General features: G+C 52.4%; 3 protein-coding genes across 11 annotated transcripts in view; 2 read left to right on the top strand and 1 right to left on the bottom strand.

The window, feature by feature from the left end:
* Positions 1 to 8,383, top strand: part of PPP2R5D (protein phosphatase 2 regulatory subunit B'delta) — a 46,403-nt gene extending 38,020 nt beyond the window's left edge. The window contains exons 14-16 of one of the 2 annotated variants that reach the window (XM_073339878.1): positions 2,838 to 2,910; positions 3,524 to 3,640; positions 4,990 to 8,383. In XM_073339878.1, the coding sequence (XP_073195979.1) occupies positions 2,838 to 2,910; positions 3,524 to 3,640; positions 4,990 to 5,127 (328 nt within the window). In that variant the 3' untranslated portion in view covers positions 5,128 to 8,383. Of the gene's footprint in view, positions 1 to 2,837; positions 2,911 to 3,523; positions 3,641 to 4,989 lie in introns of those variants that run through there. The other variant, XR_012158346.1, reaches the window with a different exon arrangement.
* On the bottom strand, positions 1,014 to 14,268 carry MEA1 (male-enhanced antigen 1). 4 transcript variants are annotated; one of them, XR_012158347.1, is made up of 5 exons: positions 14,182 to 14,268; positions 11,264 to 11,558; positions 9,270 to 9,372; positions 2,291 to 2,412; positions 1,015 to 2,004 (listed from the first exon to the last, which is right to left on the bottom strand). XR_012158347.1 is itself a non-coding variant. In XM_073339880.1 (4 exons), exons 2-4 carry the CDS (start codon positions 11,540 to 11,542, stop codon positions 2,357 to 2,359), a joined length of 438 nt encoding a protein of 145 aa, XP_073195981.1. In that variant the 5' UTR covers positions 11,543 to 11,558; positions 14,182 to 14,268; the 3' UTR covers positions 1,014 to 2,356. The 4 variants fall into 4 exon arrangements, 2 of the variants coding, with proteins under 2 accessions (XP_073195981.1, XP_073195980.1); XR_012158348.1 differs by having other exon boundaries at positions 1,018 to 1,481; XM_073339880.1 differs by having other exon boundaries at positions 1,014 to 2,412.
* A 2,650-nt stretch (positions 14,269 to 16,918) lies between these two features.
* KLHDC3 (kelch domain containing 3) overlaps positions 16,919 to 25,778 on the top strand; it is a 35,255-nt gene continuing 26,395 nt past the window's right edge. The window contains exons 1-2 of one of the 5 annotated variants that reach the window (XM_073339876.1): positions 16,919 to 17,058; positions 18,730 to 18,875. In XM_073339876.1, coding sequence (XP_073195977.1) covers positions 18,758 to 18,875 — 118 coding nt within the window. In that variant the 5' untranslated portion in view covers positions 16,919 to 17,058; positions 18,730 to 18,757. Of the gene's footprint in view, positions 17,059 to 17,111; positions 17,162 to 18,729; positions 18,876 to 25,778 lie in introns of those variants that run through there. The other 4 variants (XM_073339873.1, XM_073339874.1, XM_073339871.1 and 1 more) reach the window with 4 other exon arrangements.

Here is a 25,778-nt window from a genome sequence, read left to right as displayed (position 1 = left end):
ACCGAGACTTTTGTCAGCATTTGACTTAGTTGCGCACTGTACAATATCGGCAAGAGCGCACATTAAGTGAATTAACTAGCTAACTGACAGGTGTCAGAAAGTAGCCCTCAACGGGGAATCATCATAGAACAAGGGTATTTGTAGTGGGGTCCTGCAGTGATTGGTACTAGGGAGGCACTAGTCAGCATTTTCAAGCGTGATGTGGTAGTAAGGATGAAATTACTGCTGACGCAAAGAATGATGGAGTAGTAAATAACACTGAGGAAAGGGCTCAGTGACACACAGCAATCAGGATCTCTTGGTAATCTGGGCCCAGTCAAACAAAATGCATTTTAATGAAGCCCAAATGCAAGGTCATACATCTTGGAACAAGAAATGCTGCCAGTCCCTTCAGAATGGGAGACTGTATCCTGGAAAGTAGGGACTGAAAAAAAAATACAGGGGTTCCATTCTGGATAATCAACTGAACGTGAGCTCCCAATATAATCCTGTGGCAAACAGGGCTAATACGGTCCTTGGATGTAGAAATAGGGGAATAGTGAGTAGGAGCAGGGAGGAGTGATTTTTACCTCTGCGTACTGCATTGGTGATCCCAATATTGGAATATTGCTGTGACAGGTTCGGTCACAGAGATTCCCTTGGGACTGTCACCTGACGTTCTGAAATTACCTCTGAGTCCATTTTCCCTGCCAGCTTAGGACTCCAGAACCCTGCCTTGTTGAGCCAGACATGCCAGCCTGCTGCAACACAGACCCAGGTCTGGTCCATGCCCACAAAGCTACAGACTTAACTGAAAACAGCTCAGCAGGTTACCTATCTCCAGCACCCAGACACCCAGTTCCCAATGGGATCCAAACCCCAAATAAATCCGTTTTACTCTGTGTATAAAGCATACACAGGGTAAATTCATAAATGGTCCACCCTCTATATCACTGATAGAGAGAGATGCAGAGCTGCTTGCTCCCCCAGGTATTAATCACTTACTCTGGGTTTGTTAATAAACAAAAGTGATTTTATTAAGTATAAAAAGTAGGATTTAAGTGGTTTCAAGTAATAATAGACAGAACAAAGTAAGTCATAAAGCAAAAACACACAAGTCTAAGCCTAATACATTAAGAAACTGATTACAGGAAATATCTCACCCTCAGAGATGTTCCAATAAGCTTCTTTCACAGACTAGACTCCTTCCTAGTCTGGAGCCAATCCTTTCCCCTGGTACAGTCCTTGTTAGTTCCAGCAGACATGTTAGGTGATAACTAGGCGTTTTCTCATGACTGGCAGCCCCTTTTGTCCTGCTCCACCCCCTTTTCTAGCTTTGGCACAAGGCAGGAATCTTTTGTCTCTCTGGGTCCCCACCCCTCCTTCTAAATGGAAAAGTCCCAGATTTAAGATGGATTCCAGTATCAGGTGACATGGTCACATGTCCTGAGACACCCCAGCCTCCATTCTTCCTGGGCTGGCCCACACGTACACAGGAAGGCCTGCAGATAAACAGAGCCACGTACAGGTCACTGATTCTGAAGCACCCTTAATGGCTTCCACTTAATATGTTTACTTCAGTAAGAGCCATTTACATCTTATTCTCCTAACTCCAGACATAGAAATAACACATGCGACCAATCGGGTGAACACACTCAATAAATTTAAACTTTGTTATGATACCTTACAAGAGACCTTTTGCATAAAGCCTACATCATAGTCACATTTATAAGCATCTTTTCATAAAGCATATGGAGTGCAACTTCACAAGTGCTTCCAGTTGTGGTGTCCACATGTTAAAAAGGATGTTGTAAATTTGAAGAAGATGCAGAAAAGAGCCACAAGCTGGAGAAAACTCCGTGGAGTGAGGGACTCAAAAGAGCTCGATCTGTTCAGTTTATCAGAAGAAGATTGAGAGGTGACTTGATTACAGTATGTACATGCCTTCATGGGGAGAAAGTACAAGGTACTAAAGGGCTCTTTAGTCTAGCAGGGATGGGCAGACCAACAACCAGCACCTGGAAGCTGAAGCCAGACAAAATGTATTTAGAAATAAGGTGCAGATTTTTATCAGTGAGGGTGATTAGCCCTCGGAACAAACTCCCATGGGCACTGGTGAATTCTCCATCTCTTGATGCCTTCAGGCCCAGCCTGGAGCCTTTCTGGAAGATCTGCCAAACCCAAGTTGTTTGGCTCAATGCAGAGGTAACTGGGTGACATTCTCTGGCCTGTGTTATACAGGAGATCAGACTAGATGATCAGATGGTCCCTTCTGGACTTAAACTGTATGAAAAATCTGTGATTTGCTCACCTGAGGCTTTCTTGTGCCATCCTCTGAAGCTTCTGGTCCTGGCCAGTGTTGGAGAGGGACCTTGAGTTAGATGGACCCTCGCTTGGATCTGGTAGGGCAGTTGCAGTGTTCCTGTGCCTTGCCTGGGGAACGAGAGTGGTAACTCCAAACTAGCCTCAGTATGAAATCCTGGGGACAGATCCACATGCTTCCCTCCTCCAAACTCAAACACATGAACTGATCATTCAGACAACCCACTTCCAAGTGCTTTACCCTCCAACTATCCCCCAGCTAGCAATCTGATACCCCCCAAAGACAGACAGCCATTCTGTGCGCACCCAAAATCTTCCCAGGCACACTGAATGGAATGCATCCTCCTCCAGCTGCCAGGTGTTCCCAGTTTCCAGGTGTTACCCTCACCCAGAAATTGTTTTGTTGTAAAGGACAAAATTAGTGACCCCCTTTTCACTTCCCCTCCCCCCAAGTCTCCTGCTGTCTCCAGGCCCCCCATCGGATTTCCATCTCTGCCACGTTTCCCTAGAGTTTAACTTCTTCCCTTTCTCGGCAGAGGGAGGTTCAGGCTGAGGGAGCGAGAAGAGATGTGGCACAAGGTTGAGGAGCTGGCCCGGCAGAACCCCCAGGTAATGTCGTCACTCGGAATGGGATGGACGGGAGAGAGCATTGGGGTTCCAAACGCCTGCTGCCTTGGCCTGCAAAGAGCAGAACCTGTCACTGGGCTCCTCCTCGCAGAAGGTCCTGACCAGCCATGGAGCCCCAGTGGCAGCCTGAGTCTCAGTCCCCTATTGTTGTCATGAAATGCAGTTACCTGAGGATGTTGCCAAGCTAGTGGAGATTCTTCCAGTCTCCCAGCTGGCCTCTTACTTCAGTGGCATTGACCATCTGATACGGGAGGAGCAACTGTCCCCTGGAAAGCCTAGGTGTGTTCCAGGTTATCAAGTAGGGAGTGTGCCAGTGGCCGGCACTCTCCTGCTGTGCCAGCCTAGGCATTGTGCATGGCACACCACCACTGCTCAGCAGGCAGAGTGGGAACAGCGAAGGGCAGGAGTCTCCCTGGCTCAGGAATACTGTCTAACCCCTTTGTGCTGGCTTGAGGTGTAGAAGGTGCTTTGCAGTATTAGGTTGGGAGCATGTGAAATTCCCCTGGGGCCCAGCCAGACATGGGGGATTCTGGTGCGGGAGTGCTGTGTGCCTGCATGCTGAACTAACCTCCCGGATTGTTCGGATTGTCTGCAGTACCCCATGTATTACGCGCCCCCACCTTTGCCTCCTGTTTACTGCATGGAGACAGAGACCCCAACTGCCGAGGACATTCAGCTACTGAAGAAAACAGTGGAAACAGAGGCTGTGCAGGTGAGTCATGGTCCAGCACCCTAGGCAGAGTTCCTCAGAGGCCGTCCCTCCACTATAGGTGGTTCCATTAGAACAAAGATATTGCCAGTCCAGTATCCAGGGGCCAGCACCAGATGCTTCAGAGGAAACGTTAAAAACTCCACAGTAGGAAGAGGTGAGACAGTTAGAGATTCTTAAACCCTGAAGGAGGAGGATTTATCGCCCTTCAAAAATTTAGCATTGGCTGTTATACTTCTGCATAGTCTTGCGCTCCATATGAATGTCCAGCTCCCCTTTGAGTCGTGCTGAGGTCACATGTGAGCCCAGGAGTGTGCCTATAGTTAGGACCCTACCAAATTCACGCCCATGAAAAACGTGTCACAGACCGTGAAATCTGGTGTTTTGTGTGCTTTTACCTGATACTATACAGATTTCATGGGGGAGACCAGCGAAATCAGGAGTCCTGACCCAAAAGGGAATTGCAGGAGGTCACAAGGTTATTTTAGGTGGGTTGTAGTATTGTCACCCTTACTTCTGCGCTGCCTTCAGAGCTGGGCAAGCGGAGAGTGGCGCTCTGACAGGCTAGGGAGCTGCCCTGGGAGGCCTGGCCCCCATTCCCTCCCCCCAGCTCTGAAGGCAGCACCCTGCCAGGAGCAGTGCAGAAGTAAGGGTGGCAAGACCACACCATGCCGTCCTGACTTCTGCATTGCTGCCTTCCAAGCCGAGTGGCCGGAGAGTGGCCGCTGCTGACTGAGGTCCCAGCTCTGCAGGCAGCAGCGCAGAAGGGTAGCAACACCATACCAAGCCATCCTTACAGCAGCTCTGCCTTCAGAGCTGGGTCCCGGCCAGCTGCCCAGCTCCGAAGGCAGCGCCGCCACCAGCAGCCGTGCAGAAGTAAGGATGGCCGTACTGCAGCCCCCTCACTCCCACAATAACCTTGTGACCCCCCCCCCCCCTTTCGGGTCAGGATCCTAAAATTACAAGACCCTGACATTTCAGATTTAAATAGCTGAAATCATGAAATTTGTGATTTTCAAAATCCTATGACTGTGAAATTGACCAAAATGGACCATGAATTTGGTAGGGCCGCGTGTGGCTTTGGGTAGTAGGCAGAATCCCTCCCCAGCCAGCGGGGCCTCCTTAAACATAGGCAGCTGGGTGGAGCCCTGCTGTTACTGCTCAGCTTTGTTTCTTCTCACAGGGTGAGGCAAGGGGCACATGAGCAAGAGCCTCCTCTGTTCCCTCTGGGCTCGGGGAAGGGGAGATGATCAAAGTTGATCTGGGTGAGAGTGAGGGGCATGGGGCTCTCGCTGGGTGGGAGGTTAGTTCATCTCCAGAAGCTGAGCGCTGACCATGGACTTTATCTCTAGATGCTGAAAGACATCAAGAAGGAGAAGGTTTTGCTGCGTCGGAAATCTGAGCTTCCTCAGGATGTCTACACTATAAAAGCCCTGGAGGCCCACAAGAGAGCAGAAGAATTCCTCACCTCAAGCCAAGAGGCGCTCTGACGGGTTAGGGAGCTGCCCTGGGAGGCCTGGCCCCCATTCCCTCCCCACCAGGGGTACCCAGAAATGCACTTGGTTCTAATGTATAACTAGGGAATGAACATGGTGAGCTGTGCCTGTCCACGCCATTCTCATTCTTTCAGGGTAGATTTGGTTTTACATTGTACCTCGTATCTCATTGCATTGTCACATCCTCCTGCTTTTTCCTTTAACGCTGTTTTGTGTGTGCGTTTGCAAAGGGAGCCCAACCAGTCCATTTCTGCATCATTCCAGGCAGGATTCATTCCATTCCCTGCTGCTTACTGACGCAGGACCAAAGCCTCCCGAATGCTCAGTGTCTGGATGGGATTTCTCAGCCAGAGACTACATCACATGGTTCTGCACACAGCCCAAGGCCCTGTGCATGGACCATCCTCCACACCCACACCCTGCTCCATCTGTGCATCAGAGAACTGTAGCCATAACAGCGGAGAGAGGCTCAGCTGGTTGAATCAAGTCCATCCACAGGGCAGGTTTGTTCACTACAGTGAATTCTCAAGGGCCTTTTCCAGTCGAATTGTAACTGTTCTTGATGGGAGGTGATTCCACTGGTTAATAATCTGGCTTGGCAGGAAAACAGATATTTACCTTAACTTTTTCTTTACTTAATTGAATCTCCCCAGTCTGTTCTCTCCTCCTCTCCCCCCCTCCCCCCATAAGGTGGGCTAATCCTTTGCTGGGTGAAGTGCTCTGCAGTCTCTGAATGTAAGCCCATTATTACTTGTATTCCTTTGTACCACCCTCAACTAATTACCCTCTCCCTTCTTCGTTTAGCATGATTTCCCCCCCCCCACCCCCGAAAGGTTTTTATTGGCCAAGCTCTAATGAGGAAAGATTGTCACTTCCTCCAACCATTGTTGCTCCTGTCTTGAGTTCCCTCAAACTTGTCACTGTATTTCCAGTAATGAAGTGCCCGAATTCAACATGCTATTTCAGGGGCACGTGACCAATGTGTCCCTGCTCTGTGATGTGTCTGCATACTCAACCCGAAGTTGTGCTAGCCGTGGTTTGTTGCCATATCACGGGGGCATCTGCTGCTCCATCGCTACACCCGCTGTCGTGTCCAGGAAGCTTGTGCGGATAGCCTCACTCCTGTAAGCCACTGGCAGTAAAGTGATAGGCGTGTCTTGGTCCACTTTAAGTTTGGGAGCATTCTGTTGCCTCTGCATTTTGGAATCTGTAGCTGCTGCAGGCGTTGAGTGAGGCTCGCCTTATGCTGGCCATGTAGGAGGCTAGTTCTCTTGTCTGTTGTGCAGCTGTTAGTTCTCTTGTAGCATAGAAGGGATAGTTATACTACTTCATCATTAGGAATGTATTTGTCAGTAGCCCAGGGCCTTCATCCTGGCAGGTAATCTGTGGGTGCTATTGGCCGGGGTGCTGCAGTGTTTTGGTGGTTCTCTCCTGAACACTATTTTGTATCACAGCTCTCCCAGTTGTCACCCTGGGGAGACTAGTTTTTAAAGGGCATGAGTGGGTTCGCTATTCTATGCTACCTTTAAACAAATACTGGCCTCACTCATAACACAGATTGACAGCACTGACCAACCCACTCAAGCCCTAACTGCATTTCCAAATCATGGAAAATTACAAAAGGAAAAGCCCTAGAGTATCAGGTCTGCTCTTCATATCTAAGGGTATTCCCTGCTCCATCTCTGTGTTGTCTGTCTTCTGGGGTTTCCTCTTGGGAGACAGTGCTCTAGCCTCATACTTCTCACTCCTGACCTTCAGCCTGTTTTCTCTTCCTTAACTTCACCCCCTTGCCCCTACTTTTAATTCTGACCCCTAACTCATATTAAATTCCTCTCCTTGTTTAGACCCTTCACAGATATCTCCTTTCCCCTGCCCATCCCTTCCCCCTCCCCGTTTACCTTTTTCCTAAGTCATTCCTTCTACACCCTGGCTCATTCATGTTCTTTTGAATTCCCTCATGCTAGATGTGCCTGTCTCCCCCAGCAGAGGTGGGGGGGATGGTAATTTACATAGTAGGTTCTTTAATCCTTTGGAGATCTTTCTCTCTTCCCTCCCAGCCCCAAACAGAATGGCCTCTCTATCTGCTTCACCCTGTGGGCTACTTAAAGTCTCTTCTGGATCCATGAATCACAGATTGGGGCAATGACTGCTTATTTTGAATGTGATTGTTAGCATGGAGCCAGGTGCTAAACACTTACCGCATGCCTGGCCCAGCACCTCCATTGGCTACATAGCAGCTGTTATCCTGGAGTAGGGGCAAGGAAGGTATGCAGGAGTCTGTGGGGATGGGTTCCTGAGCCCTTTGTAACACAGGTGGAGCAGAAAGGGGCACTGGGCTGAGGAAATGGAAGGGGTTTGCAAGGGAATGGGAAGAACGAAGAAGTGATTTGGCCTTAGGGTTGTAACACACATTAGCAAGAGCCTTCAATGAAGCAAGCTGCCTGTCAGCCCACCTCTGAAATGCTCCAGAAGGTTCCAGGGAGCAGGCACCTGCCCCAGTGGAGAGTGCACAGGGAGTAGATGGCCTGAATCCTGTAGAGAAGTGGTTTGGCAGTAGAAGAGATGGAGGATGTAGCTGCATTTCAGGCTGGGATTTTCCTGGGGGGCCGGCTCTGGGGCCTGTCCTGAAGGGAGTAGCAGTGAAACTTTCCGCCTCCATTTCTAACCAGGCCAGCACTACTACCTGGTCGGGTTGCACACTGCAGCATAGTGATGGAGCATTGTGGGCTGGATGACATGGATGTATACAGAGCCCTCTTTTTAATCTTCTTGTGGGGCAGGGAATTTTGTGTTTAGTACTTTAAATTTTGTTTGCTGCCTATTCATTCCCATGTCCTAGATATGTAAGGTGGGGCAGTGTGAGAAAGGGGTGAGTGCGTGTGGCACCTCTGCAGAATTATCATCCAACAGAATTACAGCTAGTACTTGGCCGCTGGTAACTGTCTGCTATGCCACAGTTGTCTTCTGTACAAAATTTATTTCCTAGCGTTCTGCCTGTGCCCTCCCCACTCACACAGACAGAGATGGAGCTGCCTCTGCCACTTCTCACCTAGCCCCTCCCCTCATGAGGGAAAAGCAAAACTAAACAATGCAGTCACCCCCTGGACACAAGTATTAAACTGCTTACAGGTCATATGTACATATGGTGTACTTTATTTTCAGTAGAGCATTATAGTATGAAAGTGTTGGATTTTGTACAGATGTCCCTGTATGTACAGAACTAAATAAAATGGATCTCTTGAAAAGACAACACCCTGGACTCCACCTCCTGTGACATAGTATAGCACAGCTGTTTGCCCTCAACAGCACATGCATGGGTGAGGAGGGAAATACCCTTTCCCTCATTGTGATCCATGGCACCTAGTGCAGATCTGTTGTTCCTCACAGACAGACCTGGCTAGAGCCAATAAACGCTCTGCCCTTGGAGGTTACGAAGGCAGTCTGGTTCCTTAGGGGCGGAGAACTACTACTGGGCTAGCATGAGGACACCACAATAACTGACATCAAGCTATCCAAGAGCTGGGAGTGGGAAAGGAAGAGACAAGGAAACAGATTTCCTCAGTGGGAGACAAACTGAACATCTTAGCGCTTCAGCACCGTGGGGAGGTATAGTCACATTGTTGACCCGTCCAGAGAAGGATGGCAGTGGTCGACCTCCCATACATAACCGGAGATTAAAGTGCACAGGGTAACACTTTCAGGAGAGCTGATGTAGCTGAGTACAGAGGGACCTGACCCTGGCTCTGCACTTCATTTCCATTCCGGCTTAGAGGTGCTGAGACTCTGCCTGGCCTGCAGCGTTCGCTGCACCATAGCCGTCCACTGATCATCTGAGATCTCGCTGGCCCACGTGGGGATTCCCAGGGTCGGGAGCTTCACACCAGCCATTGTCTTTTTCACCAACTCCACATGTGCTAGAGCCAAACAAAGTCAGAGCATGATACCAAATGCTGCTGCTGAGACAGCACCCAGGCCCAAAGCCTTCAGACAGACAGACAGACTCTGGGAGCTCTGCTCCACCTCCAAGCAGCCAGGTACTGGTGTTGATACCACGCCCAGCATGAGAGACCTGCCTCTTTCTCTAGCCCCAACAAATGCCACTTCAGTCTAGAATAGAGGGAAGGGGATTCTCTTACCTGGATCCATAGGGATGGAACTTCGGCTGCTCTGAGCTGCAGCTCCGTCGTCCTCCTCCTCCTCGCTATCCACAGGGGGGTCTGGCAGATGCAGCCTCAGCATCTGCAGTGCACAACAAAATCCTCATAAGTTTCAGCAAAGCCTGGGGCAGAAACATAGTCTCCCTCTGCATCCATCCTCCTGTACAGCCCCTCATTACACTTCTGCCTCAGCATGCTCCCCAGTGTTGCCAACCCAAAGAGTCATGAGTCAGATCCCCCAAAATCATGAGATTTAATACAAGACTAGGTCAGGATTTTTGGTCTGTCTTAATTTAACTTCCCCTCCTCCCTCACTCAGTGTACCACAAGCAGTGCTGCCAACGCTGACAAATTTAGAGTGCGTAATGCATTTCTGGGCCCTGTTGAAAGAGCTGTCACTGAAGAACACAACTGAGCTCAGGGCCCCATAAGAGACAGGCCTGGCTCTGAAAAGCCTTGAAACTAGTGCAAGCATAATAATGTGTCTGTAACACACTCCTCCCCCCCCCCCCCACACACATCTTATCTATACACTAAACAAACATCCATTAGATGGGAACTTTTAACACTTGCAATTTCCAGAAAGCCTTTGACAAGGTCCCTCACCAAAGGCTCTTACATAAATTAAGTTGTCATGGCATAAGAGGGAAGATCCTTTCATGGATTAAGAACTGGTTAAAAGACAGGGAACAAAGGGGAGGAATAAATGGTACATTTTCAGAATGGAGAGGGGTAACTAGTGGTGATCCTTAAGGGTCAGTCCCTAGGACCAATCCTATTCAATTTATTCATAAATGATCTGGAGAAAGTGGTAAACAGTGAAGTGGCAAAGTTTGCAGATGATACTAAACTGCTCACAATAGTTAAGACCAAAGCAGACTGTGAAGAACTTCAAAAAGATCTCACAAAACTAAGTGATTGGGCAACAAAATTTAATGTGGATAGATGTAAAGTAATGCACAATGGAAAAGATAACCCCAACTATACATACAATATGATGGGGGCTAATTTAGCTACAACTAATCAGGAGAAAGATCTTGGAGTCATCATGGATAGTTCTCTGAAGACGTCCACACAGCGTGCAGCGGCAGTCAAAAAAGCAAACGGGATGTTAGGAATCATTAAAAAAGGGATAGAGAATATCTTATTGCCCTTATATAAATTCATGGTACGCCCACATCTTGAATACTGCATACAGATGTGGTCCCCTCATGGCATTAGAAAAGGTTCAGAAAAGGGCAACAAATGATTAGGGGTTTGGAACAGGTCCCATATGAGGAGAGATTAAAGAGACTAGGACTTTTCATCTTGGAAAAGAGGAGACTAAGGGTGGGGATGTGATAGAGATCTATGAGATCATGTGATAAGAGGTCTATAAAATCATGTGCAAAGAACAAGCTCTCTTAGCATGGAGCCATAAACATCTATGGGGCCCAGCTGCTAAAAGGTGACTGAGCCATACTGTGACAGGGTGGGTCACAGACTATTATTTCTGAAAGACAGGGTGAAGGAGACACACAAAGTATATAAAGTAACAGAGCCAAGTTGCAGAGATCTGAGCTCTACTTCCAGCTTTGCCAGAAGGGACTTTGTATAAGCTCTCATTTACTCTGTCTGTGGAAAGGGTGATCGATATGTTAGCCCCCAAGGCAGCAGTATGAGCCTCTGGCTGATACGAGATGTGAAGTGCAAGGAATAGTTACAGCAGTTAGTGGAAGAGCTGGGACTAGGACTCATGATCTCCAGTGATGCAGTTTAGTGCCCCTAGGCTTACAGGGCATTGTGAGGGGAGTCAGGTGCTTTCAAATTCTGCTTCCGCAAAAACACGTGAGGGACAGAGCTCCTCGTGTCATCGTGAGACAGCGCCCAGCAAGGGCCTAAATCACTTTACTCACAATAAGTTCACAAGATGGCAGCAGAGCACCCCATCTGCCCTGCGCACTCCCCCCACATGCCAGACACCCCCACGTGACCTGCAATCGCTCCTGGATGCCAGGGGCTGTCTCTGCAGGGGCTGTCTCAGCTGCCAGCGAACCCGTGTCCCACGACCCCAGCTCTGGATCCTGGCTCAGGGGCTGGTAGAAGTAGCCATCGCCGCCCTCCTCCTCCTCCTCCTCCGGCTCCTCACTGCTCCAGTCTCCAGGGGGGTCCAGGGCTCCCTCAGGCACCTCCTGCGGCCCCAGCTCCTCATGCTCGTTGGGACAGATCCGTTCAGGGCCCATTGTCCGTGCAGCCACCAGCTCCGCAGCCATGCACCAGCGCCTCAGCCTATGGGGAACCGGGTCAAAGAAGCTCCAGCCCCCACGCAGACTTCCAGCAGTGGGCCTCACCCCCCATGCCAACCAGCCTCCCCTCCGCATCCCTCGAACTGGCCCCCGCTCCACACCCCCACCCCGCGCTGGGCTCCCCCCGCCCTCGAACCGGCCCCCGCTCCACGCCCCCACCCCGCGCTGGGCTCCCCCCGCCCTCGAACCGGCCCCCGCTCCACGCCCCCACCCCGTGCTGGGCTCCCCCCCCCCTCCCGAACCGGCCCCCGCTCCACACCCCCACCCCGTGCTGGGCTCCCCCCCCCGCCCTCGAACCGGCCCCCGCTCCACACCCCCACCCCGCGCTGGGCTCCCCCCGCCCTCGAACCGGCCCCCGCTCCACGCCCCCACCCCGTGCAGGGCTCCCCCCCCCCGTCCTCGAACCGGCCCCCGCTCCACACCCCCACCCCGCGCTGGGCTCCCCCCGCCCTCGAACCGGCCCCCGCTCCACGCCCCCACCCCGTGCAGGGCTCCCCCCCCCGTCCTCGAACCGGCCCCCGCTCCACGCCCCCACCCCGTGCAGGGCTCCCCCCCCCGTCCTCGAACCGGCCCCCGCTCCACACCCCCACCCCGCGCTGGGCTCCCCCCGCCCTCGAACCGGCCCCCGCTCCACACCCCCACCCCGCGCTGGGCTCCCCCCCCCGCCCTCGAACCGGCCCCCGCTCCACACCCCCACCCCGCGCTGGGCTCCCCCCCCCGCCCTCGAACCGGCCCCCGCTCCACGCCCCCACCCCGTGCAGGGCTCCCCCCCCCGTCCTCGAACCGGCCCCCGCTCCACACCCCCACCCCGCGCTGGGCTCCCCCCCCCGCCCTCGAACCGGCCCCCGCTCCACACCCCCACCCCGCGCTGGGCTCCCCCCCCCGCCCTCGAACCGGCCCCCGCTCCACACCCCCACCCCGCGCTGGGCTCCCCCCGCCCTTGAACCGGCCCCCGCTCCACGCCCCCACCCCGTGCAGGGCTCCCCCCCCCCGTCCTCGAACCGGCCCCCGCTCCACACCCCCACCCCGCGCTGGGCTCCCCCCCCCCGCCCTCGAACCGGCCCCCGCTCCACACCCCCACCCCGCGCTGGGCTCCCCCCCCCCGCCCTCGAACCGGCCCCCGCTCCACACCCCCACCCCGTGCAGGGCTCCCCCCCCCCGTCCTCGAACCGGCCCCCGCTCCACACCCCCACCCCGCGCTGGGCTCCCCCCGCCCTCGAACCGGCCCCCGCTCCACGCCCCCACCCCGTGCAGGGCTCCCCCCCCCGTCCTCGAACCGGCCCCCGCTCCACGCCCCCACCCCGTGCAGGGCTCCCCCCCCCGTCCTCGAACCGGCCCCCGCTCCACACCCCCACCCCGCGCTGGGCTCCCCCCGCCCTCGAACCGGCCCCCGCTCCACACCCCCACCCCGCGCTGGGCTCCCCCCCCCGCCCTCGAACCGGCCCCCGCTCCACGCCCCCACCCCGTGCAGGGCTCCCCCCCCCGTCCTCGAACCGGCCCCCGCTCCACACCCCCACCCCGCGCTGGGCTCCCCCCCCCTCCCGAACCGGCCCCCGCTCCACACCCCCACCCCGTGCTGGGCTCCCCCCCCCGCCCTCGAACCGGCCCCCGCTCCACACCCCCACCCCGCGCTGGGCTCCCCCCGCCCTTGAACCGGCCCCCGCTCCACGCCCCCACCCCGTGCAGGGCTCCCCCCCCCCGTCCTCGAACCGGCCCCCGCTCCACACCCCCACCCCGCGCTGGGCTCCCCCCCCCCGCCCTCGAACCGGCCCCCGCTCCACACCCCCACCCCGCGCTGGGCTCCCCCCCCCGCCCCCGAACCGGCCCCCGCTCCACACCCCCACCCCGCGCTGGGCTCCCCCCGCCCTCGAACCGGCCCCCGCTCCACGCCCCCACCCCGCGCTGGGCTCCCCCCCCCCGCTCCCGAACCGGCCCCCGCTCCACACCCCCACCCCGCGCTGGGCTCCCCCCCCCCGCCCTCGAACCGGCCCCCGCTCCACACCCCCACCCCGCGCTGGGCTCCCCCCCCCGCCCCCGAACCGGCCCCCGCTCCACACCCCCACCCCGCGCTGGGCTCCCCCCGCCCTCGAACCGGCCCCCGCTCCACACCCCCACCCCGCGCTGGGCTCCCCCCCCCGCCCTCGAACCGGCCCCCGCTCCACGCCCCCACCCCGCGCTGGGCTCCCCCCGCCCTCGAACCGGCCCCCGCTCCACGCCCCCACCCCGCGCTGGGCTCCCCCCCCCCCGCCCTCGAACCGGCCCCCGCTCCACACCCCCACCCCGCGCTGGGCTCCCCCCCCCGCCCTCGAACCGGCCCCCGCTCCACGCCCCCACCCCGCGCTGGGCTCCCCCCGCCCTCGAACCGGCCCCCGCTCCACGCCCCCACCCCGCGCTGGGCTCCCCCCCCCGCCCCCGAACCGGCCCCCGCTCCACACCCCCACCCCGCGCTGGGCTCCCCCCCCCCGCCCTCGAACCGGCCCCCGCTCCACACCCCCACCCCGCGCTGGGCTCCCCCCCCGCCCTCGAACCGGCCCCCGCTCCACACCCCCACCCCGCGCTGGGCTGCCCCCTCGAACCGGCCCCCTTTGCCTGCAGGGGCAGCTCACCAAATCCGGGCCCGGGTCTCTCCCGGTCTCCAGGCAGGAGCGAGATTTCCTGCTTTAGCTCCCGGACGCGGAAATTCGTATTTGGCCAATGGGGATGACGTCACAGACAGGCCTTATGGGTATTGTAGTTACATTGTCACTCCCAGCCCCCCTCGCCCATGGCCCCCCCCCCCCATGCCACCCCCCTCAGAGCCCCCTGGACCCGACCCTCCCCATATCTCCTCCTAGGAGCTCCTATAGCCCCTCCCTTCTCCCCCTGAAATCCCCAGAGCCCTCGCCCACAGCCCCCTCAACGCCCCCCATGGCCCCTCCCTCCTCCCCCCTGTCACCACCCCCAGAGCCTCCTGGCTCTTCCTCCTCCCCAAATCACCCCGCTTAGAGCCCCCCCTGGCCTCTCCTCATCATCATCCTCCCTTCAGAGCCCCCATGGCCCTTTCTCTTCGTCATCCCCTCAGAGTCCTCCATTGGCCTCCCTGCCCCTTATGGCACCCCCACCAGAACCCATGAAATATGCTGCAGTGGTGGTTATGGAACAACTTGATCCCAGTGAGCGTTTCCTTCTGAAGTCAGAGTTTGGCATGTACTCTGAAGCAGCAGTGTGTATGTATATTGCTACCAAAACTTTTGCTTTTAATATTTATTGTGAGATGGCAGCATATTCTTCTTCACAGATTTGTAGATTTTAGGAATGGAAAGGGTCCCATATGATCAGTCTGGTCTTCACAGCACAGGCCAGAGAATGTCACCCAGTGATTCCTTTATTTTACTACATAATTTTTAAATTGGGTTTAAAAAAAGAACTAGATGAGTTCCTGGAGGATAGGTCCATCAATGGCTATTGGCCAAGATGGTCAGGGATGCAACCCAATGCGCCAGGTGCCCAAAAACCTCTAACTGCCAGAAGCTGTGATTGGGTGATGGGATGGAAAATTGTCCTGTTCTGTTCATTCCTGCTGAAGCATCTGGCACTGGCCACTGTCAGAGACCGTTGGTCTGATATGGTATGGCCATTCTTATGAGCCCATTCCTGCTGAGTGGGAGTGTCTTTCTTAGAAACATGTCTAGTCTTGATATAAGGACTTCAAGTGACAGAGGATCCACCACATCCTTAGATAAATTGTTCCAATGGTTAATTACCCTTTGTTCAAAATTTGCTTCCTATCTCCAGTTTCACCTTCCAGCCATTGGATATTGCTGTATTTTTGTGTGCTAGATTAAAGACCCCATGGCTATCAGAAATCTTTTCCCAAACTAGATACTTATGGACTGTGATAACTGATAAGCCACCACTTAAACTGCTCTTGTGGAAATAAAATAGGTTGAACTTCTTTGGTCTCTCACCCTAAGGCAGGTTTTCCCGACTGTGAAACACTCTTGTGGTTCTTTTCTGAATCCTTTCCAATTTGTCAGCATCTTTGCAAAGTGTGGACATATACATTGGACACAGTATTCCCGTAATGGGCTCTGTTTGCCCTGTACAGTGGTAATAACACCTCCCCTGCTTATATATCCAAGGATAATATTTGCTCTCTGACCTACCACATCACATCTAGGAGCTCAGGTTCAGCTGATTTTCCACTATGATCTTTGTGTCCTTTTCTGAGTCACCCCAGGATATGGTCCCCTACTCTGTAAGGGTGACCTTTGGGGGGAGGGATAGTTCAGTGGTTTGAGCATTGGCCTGCTAAACCCAGGGTTGTGCATTCAATTCTTGAGGGGGGCCCTTTAGGGATCTGGGGCAAAAATTGGGGACTGGTCCTGCTTTGAGCAGGGGGTTGGACTAGATGACCTCCTGAGGTCCCTTCCAACCCTGATATTCTATGACCTACAGTCATTGTTCCTAACTGTATGACCTTGTGTTTAGCTGTACTAAATCTTGAGTTGTTCAAGTGAGCACAGCTCATTAAGCTACCCAGATCACTACATAGAACCAGCCTGTCCTTAACATTATTTACCTCTTCACCATTTTTGTTATGTGCAAACTTTACCGGAAATGCTTTTATTTATTTATTTTATTTATTTTCTTCTAAATCATTGACACAGACATTAACTAGCACAGAGACAAGAACAGACCCCCCTGGGTTCGCACTAGAAACACACCATTGGATGCTGATTCCCTGTTTACAATTACTTTTTGGAGATCTTTTGGTCTGTATTTAACCCATTAAACAGGTGCTACACTGAGTTGTGTAACACTGATTTTTTAATCAGAATATCATGTGGTATTAAATCATATGCCATACAGAAAAATAAATATATTATGTCGTCACAGTAAACCTTTGTCAACCACACTTGTAATCTCACCAGTAAAAAAGTATCCAGTCCTCTTCCTAACCCTGTGCAATGTTGTGCATGTCCGAGGGCGTGGGGGGGGGGGGGTGGGAGGACAGTGTGGTGTATGGGGGGGGTGCCAAGTGTGGGCACAGGAGGAGGTGGGCCGGCGTATGGGGCAGTACGCTGGAAGATACTGTGCGTAAAGTCGAGGGGAGGAAGGGGGCATTGGTGGCGGGATGAATGGGGTGGGACTGGGGGAAGTGAGGGGAGGGGCATACGGTGGGGTGGGGGGTAGGGCTGGGGGGCAGATGCATTAGCGGGGTGGGAGCAGGGGAGGAGCAGTGGGGGGGCAGCCTGCACTGAGCCGAGCGGGGGAGGACCCTCTACCGAGCTCGCTCTCTCTCCCCCACACTCGCAGGGAGGGCGGCTCACGGGACTACAAGTCCCAGGCTGCCGCGCGGCGTGCGCTCTGCGCACGCGCACTAGGCCCGAGCCCCTGCGTGCGGTGCTGCTGGCTCTTGGCAGGTGGCAGCTCGGCCGTTAAACCGGAGCCGCGCGAAGCAGCCCCGCCCCCGTGCGTCGCGGGCCGCGCCGGCCCGGCAGGTAGAGTGGGGGCGGGGCGGGGCGGGGCTGGGAGGAGCTGGTGCCCGCTGGGTGTGAGCGCTGAGGGAGAAGGTGTCGGGCGGACGGGGAGCCGGTGCCCTGTGTATGTCTGTGGGGGAGCCAGTGTCCTGGGGGGGGGGGCAGGCGCCCTGTGGGGGGGGCAGGCGGGGAGCCAGTGCCCTGGGGGGGGGCAGGTGCCCTGTGGGGGGGGCGGGCAGGCGGGGAGCCAGTGCCCTGGGGGGGGCAGGTGCCCTGGGGGGGCGGGCGGGCGGGGAGCCGGTGCCCTGTGTATGTCTGTGGGGGAGCCAGTGTCCTGGGGGGGGGGGCAGGCGCCCTGTGGGGGGGGCAGGCGGGGAGCCAGTGCCCTGTGGGGGGGGCAGGTGCCCTGTGGGGGGGGGCAGGCGGGGAGCCAGTGCCCTGTGGGGGGGGCAGGTGCCCTGTGGGGGGGGGCAGGCGGGGAGCCAGTGCCCTGTGGGGGGGGCAGGTGCCCTGTGGGGGGGGCGGGCAGGCGGGGAGCCAGTGCCCTGGGGGGGGCAGGTGCCCTGGGGGGGCGGGCGGGCGGGGAGCCGGTGCCCTGTGTATGTCTGTGGGGGAGCCAGTGTCCTGGTGCCCTGTGGGGACGGCAGGCGGGGAGCCAGTGCCCTGTGTGGGGGGGCAGGTGCCCTGTGGGGGGGGCAGGCGGGGAGCCAGTGCCCTTTGGGGGGGGCGGGCAGGCAGGGAGCCAGTTCCTTGGGGGGGGCAGGTGCCCTGTGGGGGGGGCGGGCAGGCAGGGAGCCAGTTCCCTGGGGGGGGCAGGTGCCCTGGGGGGGCGGGGGGGCAGGGAGCCAGTGCCCTGGGGGGGGCAGGTGCCCTGGGGGGGGCGGGCGGGCGGGGAGCCAGTGCCCTGGGGCGGGCGGGCGGGGAGCCAGTTCCCGGGGGAGGGGCAGGTGCCCTGGGGGGGAGGGGAGCCGGTGCCCTGCGTGGGGCGGGTGGCCCTTGGGGGATTGGGGTGGAGAGCTGGTGCCTTGCTGCAGGAGAGGGGCAGGCAGAGAGCCGGTTCCTCTGTGCCATGTGTCTGCTGCATTGCAATTCAGAGCAGAGCAAGTGTCTGTGTAGTGCCAGGCAGGCTGGATTGCTCTGGAGCAGCTTTCGTTCTCCATTCTGATGTAGCTTGTCACTGGGCTCTTGGTGATGGCAGCAAACATTGGTATGCCTGGCCTTGGGGCATGGTAATGGCTGGTGGGTGTGTGGCAGAGGTTATGGTGTGGCAGGGAATGGTGAGCTTGTCCGGTGGGCAGTAGGAGCTGGTCTGGGGAAGTGGCTCATCTCATACGTGGTATCTAACCTGAGAAGGGCCTATAGAGGTCTGGGTTGGAAAATTAAACACAAGTCTATGTAAATGATGCCCATAGGGAGTGACTTATTTTCAAAAGCCCCTAAGTGATTGTGTTTAGTTTCAGGGTCTTGTGCTCCTTGGTCACTTGGGTATTTCTGAAAATTGCGTCCTTAGTTACTAGAATGGATAAACCTCTCTCTCCAGTTCGTGGGTTTTACTTATTTGATGACCCTCTGTAGGGTAAAGGTGTGGCCTGGGGTTTTGTTTCTTGACAATGAAAGAATCCAATTTGACTTCCATGGCTGGCTTCAGCAAGTGCCCAGACCCTCTGACTTCGTCTTTCCTGTTGGTTTCAGAGGGAAAATCGTCCCACTTCTGAAATCCATGGCTGTGATGGTGACACTGGTGTTTCTGATGGAGACATTCAAAATGCCTGTAACTCATGGGGATCGGCCTTTCATTTCAGTTTCTGTTACCAAGGTTTGTTCTTCACTTCACCTCGGTCAGTATTTATCTCCTGGATCATAAATTCTTAATATGTGCCTCAGTGGAGGTCAGTGTCTCCTCGCTGTGTGCCCTGTCCTGAAATGAGAAGTGCATGTGCCTTGGCAAATGGATTGAAAGGTCTTCTGATTGGTGCTTATGGAAGCTCTTTTGTACGGTTTGTAACAAAACTTGGTGGACCCCAGTAGCTGGGCCTCTTGTAGCAACAGGACTTGGGGGGTGGGGCAAGGTATTACCTTCCTCTTCCCTAATGGAAAACACACATTGCTGCCACACCGGGACATAATGTTCCTCTTCACCCCTTCTAGTGGAGCTTTATCTGAAAGGGCAGAGCCAAGAAATTACTATTTAACTTGAATTTCTGTTCTTAGAATCGTAGGGTTAGAAAGGACTGCCAGGGTCATCTACTCTAGTCTAGCCCGCTGCCAAGGTGCTGGAGTTGTTGTGTCTAAACCTTCCAAGACAGATGGCTCCAGCCTCCTTTTGAAAACCTCCAGGGATGGAGCTTCCACAATCTCCCTAGGCAGTCTGTTCTTACAGTTAGTGTTTTCTGAGATTTAATCTAAATCTGTTTGAACCCATTGCTTCTTGTCTTGCCCTCTGTGGCAAGAGAGAACAGCTTTTCTCCATCTTTTTTTTCTTTTTCCCCCATGTCAGCCTTTCAAGTATTTCATGTCTCCCCCTTAATCTCCTCTCTTCCAAACTAAACATCTTTCTTCATCTTTGATGGCTCCCACTTTCAGAGGCATCCAGAAGGGTCCTCAGTCTGTCCTTACACAGACATCTCATAGGCAAGGTAGTATATGTCATAGGCTCCTAGCAGGTTGCTTGTTCCTGGCAATGTGGATTGAATCTCAAGAAACAAATGTGGGCTGAATCTCAGGAAAGACTTCTGGAGAGTGAGGGCTGTTCTACACTACAGCTGTAAATCGACCTAAGTTACACTACTTCAGTTACGTAAGTTACACAACTGAAGTTGATGTAACTTAGGTCGACTTACACACAGCATGGTGTAGACACTGCTGTATGGGAGACGCTCTCCCGCTGACTTACCTTACTCTTCTCCAGGAGCTGAAGTACAGGAGTTGATGGGAGAGCACTCTGCCATTGACTTAGTGGGTCTTCACCTGATCTGCTAAATCGACACCACTGCATCGGTTGCAGAAGTGCCGATCTAGCCGTAAGTATAGACAAGTCTGAGATGTATCTGACTGGAGAACAGTCTCCTAAGGAAAGTGGAGGTAACCCCATCACTTAAAACTAGGACTAAGTACATACTTCCATAGGGACCGGTCCTGCACTGGCCCCCATGGGGTGGACTGACATAAGGCTTATATGGAAAACTCCATGAACATCTGAGTCTAGCCTTCTCAGAATAGCTTCCTGAGCTTGTGTGGCAGATGTATTAGTCACCATGTAGGGAGGTTGTGGGGGTTTCTCTTCATGGCAGGGCCTACCCAATGCTGAGGGATTTACTTTCCACTCTAAAAGCACGTGGTTGCTGCTATCTTGCAGTAAGACCCCATCCTGACCTTTGGCCTCTGCCAGGCTACTGATAGAAAACTTTCTGCAAAGACTCTGTGGTAGCTGATAATTTCAGGTCTCTTTCCAGGTGATAGTCCAGCATTTGCACTAATAACATTCTAGTGTAATCAGTTTGTTTATAGGAACAACAGATCACAACAACTGAATTGCATTCCACCCTTCCTCTAATTTCCTATATTTTCTAGCTCCTGAAACACCTCCCCTTCTAGAAATATTCAGCATCCCAATAAAGTTAATATCAGTGGTTAAAGATACACATGTATCACATAAAGGTTATGTTTAAACGGCTTGGTGGTGAGGGGGAAGGGAAAGGGTGGTGATTAAAATAAAATAATGTATGGTCAATATACAATGTGCTGCTAAATGTTGTTAGGTATAAGTATGTACCTTATTATGATCAGACACTCGTTGAAATGTTTTAGTGTCAGTGACCTGAAACATCAAATAAAATCGCCCCCCACCTCCACAAAAAACTCAATTCTGATGAATCCCGGGGGATTAAGTGCAACCTCCCCTGCTCCCCACCTCACTGTTGCCCGGATGTCTTCACTGGGGTTCTGTGATTAATTTTTCCAGTTGGATCCTCTCACTCAGGCTGAGTGGGGAAGCCCCCGCAGCGAGACCTAGTGATCCTGTTTCTCTATATGTTGCTAAGTACTAGTTGTGTGTAGGGGAGTGAGTTATAATTATGGATTTAGTGAGGTTTTGGGAGGTGAATGGGGTGCACTGAGATTGAACAGGTGTTTGGCAAACCCTCACTTCTAGTCACTCTGGTTAGACATGTCTTTGGTTTGAGAGAGGTGGTTTTTTTCCTCCAGAGCAGTTCAGTTGCCTTGTGTGGTATCATGATTTCTGTTTATAGCAGGTTTCTTTGGGAGTCCTGAGTATCTTTTGTATGTCACAGCTGCCCTCAGAGATTCCCTGAGAGCTCTGAACAAACAGCAAATAAGACTTCATGGGGTATCCTGGGAATCTGGGGGAGGGGACTTATGTCCTCTATGTGGTAACCTCTTCTGATGGTTGCTGGAGATACTGGAAAAGGGAAGGAATTACATAGGGAAGTTTGTAATGAGATGGGCAGAAAAGCTGGGGTGTAGCCTGCATTGTGCAGGAGGTTCGGTATCTGTTCAGGAGGCTGTGGAGATGGCGTAATGTCTGTGGTCATTATTCAGGGGATACTGGTATAACTGTAACTTTAGTACTAATCCCGAAAGCACTTCATAACCATTAACTCTCTCAGCCCCCACTCCATGGGGAAGGTCAGTATTGTTCCATTTTATAGAAGGGAAAATGGATGCAGAGAAGAAGGGACGTGCCCAAGGGCTCTCAGGGAATCACTGTCAGAGCTGTGATTTGGAACTCAGCATCTTCAGGCTCCCAGTACTTTGTCCAGATCACAAGATGATGCTGTCTGGAGATACTTGGATGATCTGCCTGCAGAGGGTGTGGCGAGGTGTGTACCCAGTATTAGCTGCTGAAATCTTTCATCCAAGTTGAAGTTAATCCAACTAAAATACTTGTTTTTAAATCTCCTGCTGTCGCTTCTCTAGCCCAGGTAAGGTGACCCAAAGGTTATGTGGTGACCTTTGTTGTAGCAACATTTTTAGGCATGCGTTGTGTCTTACAGAGAATAAGGAAATAGTCTCTCCTGAAGATTTGACAATCGGGATGAAGTGTGACATGACATGATACAGGGAGAGAGGACTTCAGGTGGGAGGAAGGGAGGTTTGCATAAAATGGTGAATGAGGCTGCTTGTTTTCCCAGGGTGCACCTTGTGTGTGTCCTCTGTTTGAGGTCTACTTATGTAGATCTTAAGTTGGTGTGAGAGAGTGACTGTGCTGCAGAGACTGGGGAAGAACTGGGTTTTTGGGGAGAGGGAATTTGTGTGATGTGGAAAGTTGGAAGACGTTCTAGGCATAAGGGGATCCTGGAAGAAAGTGCAGATGCATTTGTGGGACAAAGCGAAGAAAGAAGCATCATGGGAATTGATATTATCTGGCACAAAAGCTAAACAGAATAATGGCAGGAGATGGGAAATGAGATATAAACAGGGGCAGTGCTGATATCTGCCTGAAGGTAAACCTGGGTGAGTTTCTGCTCTCTGAAGTGATGAGCTTCAAGAGGTACTTGGTGTCTTGAACAAGCCTCAAGGCTTGTATTTGTGTTAGCAAATTTAGTGGCTGTTTAGCAGTACCATTGTAACCAAATCTAGTGTAACTGGGTTTGTGCTGAAAAGCCAGTAAATACACTTATGTAGACACAGACCCTGTCTTTCCTGCTGCCTTGGAACAAATAGCCAAAGCAGTGCGTAAATGTCAGGAGCGAGTGTAGAAGCTGGATTACTCTGTGGCTGGATCTAACTGTAAGTTGGATGTGCCTGAAATAGAACAGTCTATATGGACTGCTTCAAGCTGGCTGGGGCTATTTTAAGTGCTATTAAACCTTGTGGCTGGCACATCTCGGGACACGGAGTGCTGAGGACTAAGGCAGTAGCACGGTAGGGACTTTCTCTCCTCCAGGCACTTTAACAGAGACAGCCGGTGCAGATTCCCTGCTGCTTGGGGAGTCCTTAGCAGGGTAGGGCTTGGGAAATCCAGACTGCTTCTTGCTGGGTCTTCCCATCTGGTTTGGGGATTAAGGGGGGAAGAGCTGGATCGGTGCAATCAGACAAATCTGAGCACTTGCTAGAAATGGCTTTAGCATCCATTTCCTTGGCGCACAGGTTGGCGAGCCAGCTCAGCAGCATGCTCTCATTCCAGCAATGAAAACATGAAATTTCTTATTTTTGCAAAAAGTGCAGCCATTTTTCTTCACTCCTAATAACACCAGTTTTATAGAGTCAAACTTGAGAACTGGTGCATGGGCTAATTGTGACCAATTTGGTCAAATAGCTATTGCTGTTTCAGAACATACTTTTCTGATGTAATTTATAGCTGTAATTGTAGTCCTGTGCAAGGACACACAACTTTGCTAGGCTGTCACAACTTGATTGAGGACTGGTTCTCTGAGTTATGCATATGCTTTAAACAGCTCTATAGTCAGGGATGGTAGAAATAGCTATACACGTTCTGTATTCTAAGGATTAAAGACTCTTATTTTCTACAGAATGTAGCTTTTCTTTGGGGGGGAGTGGAATCTTGTAACCCTTCTAGTCACAAGTTACTATCTAAATGTTACTGGCTCTCAGGAGTGAGTTGTCCCATTCTTCTCCATTCTTCTCAATGATGAGTATCTAAATACTATCATTTTCTCTGCTGATTGTCCTTAGAGAAACTTCCATTATGGCTGAGTGCCATGCCCACCTGCCACCCTGGCGGTGATGATGGGCTCTTTGCATACTGTCATTGGGCTGCCCCTTGCTACTCTTGCATCAAATAACTAACACTTGTATCCCTTCAGCAATTAAAGTAAAACCTATGTGGCCAGTGTGTCAGCTCCAAAGAGCTTCTGTGGGACAGAAGAAGGATTTTGTGCATTTTCATTAAATACCAGCAGTTCATTCTTACTAATCTTTTATTAACTCTTTTGAATTAATCTCCTTGTCCCTTACAAAGAACTAGGAATATGACCAAGGAGAGCTTAAATTACACAGAACATTTTAATTGCCATGCCGAATCAGATCATTATCACTCTGTGGTAGGACACCACCAGTGGTCAGTGTGAGGAGCTTCAGAGGAAGAGGAAAGGAGTGCTGCAGTAGCAGTTTATGGAATAACCTGCTCATAGGAAAGTATCTGACCTCTTGGCAGTGAGTGACTGGTTTAAGCCCTGATGCTCCAGGGCTGGTATGCCTTCCAAACTTTATCCTTGTTTAATCCTTAGTGTTGTAATTCAGGATAGTCTCATTAGCTATACAAAAGTTAATCCATTTTTGAATCCTCCTAAGCTTTTGGCCTCAGTGATAGCTAGTGGAGCTCACTGCCAGAAAATTAACTTGCACTGTGTGGAAAAGTATTTCCTTTGCTCAGTTTTGAATTTGCGACCTTTTAACTTCACAGTTGTATTAGAGTGGAAGAATAGGGCAAATAGAATAGCCTGATCTACCTTATCTATACCATTAATTTTTCTAGATCTTCTATGTACCTTCTTAGTTGTCTCATCTTTAAAGTAAATAGCTGTCAATATGTCCACGTGGAAGAAGTTTCATACTGCTAATTGTTTTGCTGCCAGTCTCTAATGAAAGATCCCCGAGGAAGTCTGTATATAATTCTGTACATTTTGGAAAACTTATGGGCAGGTGTTTTTGATATACGTCTCCTTAGCCAGGTATTTCCATTGTTCTACCAATAAAATGAAAACCAGCAGGATCTTACTAAAGGGGAAAAGGCAAAATGCCACATTTATTGTGAATACAGAAAGAATTATAGTAAGCAGTTAGTTATAGCTATAACATTCCATTCAATTTCATATTTATTCACTCATTCATTCATACAGACACACGCACAGGTTCTGCAAGGTTGTTGTCATAGTTACCAGCCTTAGAGTTGCTCATGCCAAGCCACTGGCCAGGTGGCCTAGACGTGAGGAGGGAGCAGGGTCTTGTCAGATGGTCATCTGATGCTCCTGGAAGTTGGTTTGCAGAATCAGACCCCAAAGTTCTCACTTTCTAGAGTCCATTTTTATAGGAATTTCTTCCGATGCCAGTCTGGGAATTGCTTCATCATGCTGTTGCTGAATCAATCAGCAGATGGCACATTCCTGATGGCTTCGTGCTGCCAGATGTTATCTTGTTCTTTGGTTCTCCCATTCTTGAGGCTGTTGAGTGGATTCCAGTCTGCCCTCTGGGAGTCCTCTCGTTATTTCCACTTCAGGCCTTCTTCAGCTGATGGACACTGGATTCTTAGGCTGGCACCTCCCTGATCATTCAGTTATTATCCTCACCAAGCATCCATCCACATACATCCTCTATCTCTATTTTAATCACAATTGTTAACAGAGCAAGAAGAATGCAGGGAGTCTCTGGGTGCTGTTTCTGTTGTTACAGAGTATTGCTTTGAGAACAGACTCTGTCTTAGAATGAACTAATACAATTAGCAGCTTGCAAGTTTCACACATAGAGGGAGAGAAACAGTACCAAAAACCAAGAGACCTCTTAATTATTAATACCCTGGAATTTAAACTATGGGGAATCAGTCATTTGTGATTTTAATACAGAATTTCTTTAATATGATCCAACACCATAAAGAAACCAAGCATTCATTGCAATGGCATCCAGTCAATGTTTCTCCCTCCCAAAGACAGGGAATCTGTTAAACTGTGGAGTGATGATGGTGTACTGTGTCTAAGCAATTCAAATGACCAAAAAGTGATTCAACCCTAACAAAATATGAAAGAGAAGGTTTAGTGAAAGTTAGA

Source organism: Lepidochelys kempii, chromosome 3 (assembly GCF_965140265.1).
Source record: "Lepidochelys kempii isolate rLepKem1 chromosome 3, rLepKem1.hap2, whole genome shotgun sequence".
In the NCBI taxonomy this organism is placed as follows: domain Eukaryota; kingdom Metazoa; phylum Chordata; order Testudines; family Cheloniidae; genus Lepidochelys; species Lepidochelys kempii.
The sequence above is the reverse complement of the archived record's forward strand: the minus strand, read 5'-3'. Positions and strand labels throughout refer to the sequence as shown.

Excerpts from the sequence above, each read along its gene's own strand:
- MEA1 (XM_073339879.1), bottom strand. The coding sequence starts at position 11,542 with ATGGCTGCGGAGCTGGTGGCTGCACGGACAATGGGCCCTGAACGGATC. Across the intron at positions 9,373-11,263 it reads GCATCCAGGAGCGATTGCAG|ATGCTGAGGCTGCATCTGCC; the intron begins GTCACGTGGGGG and ends TGTGCACTGCAG. Across the intron at positions 9,048-9,269 it reads TTCCATCCCTATGGATCCAG|CACATGTGGAGTTGGTGAAA; the intron begins GTAAGAGAATCC and ends GTTTGGCTCTAG.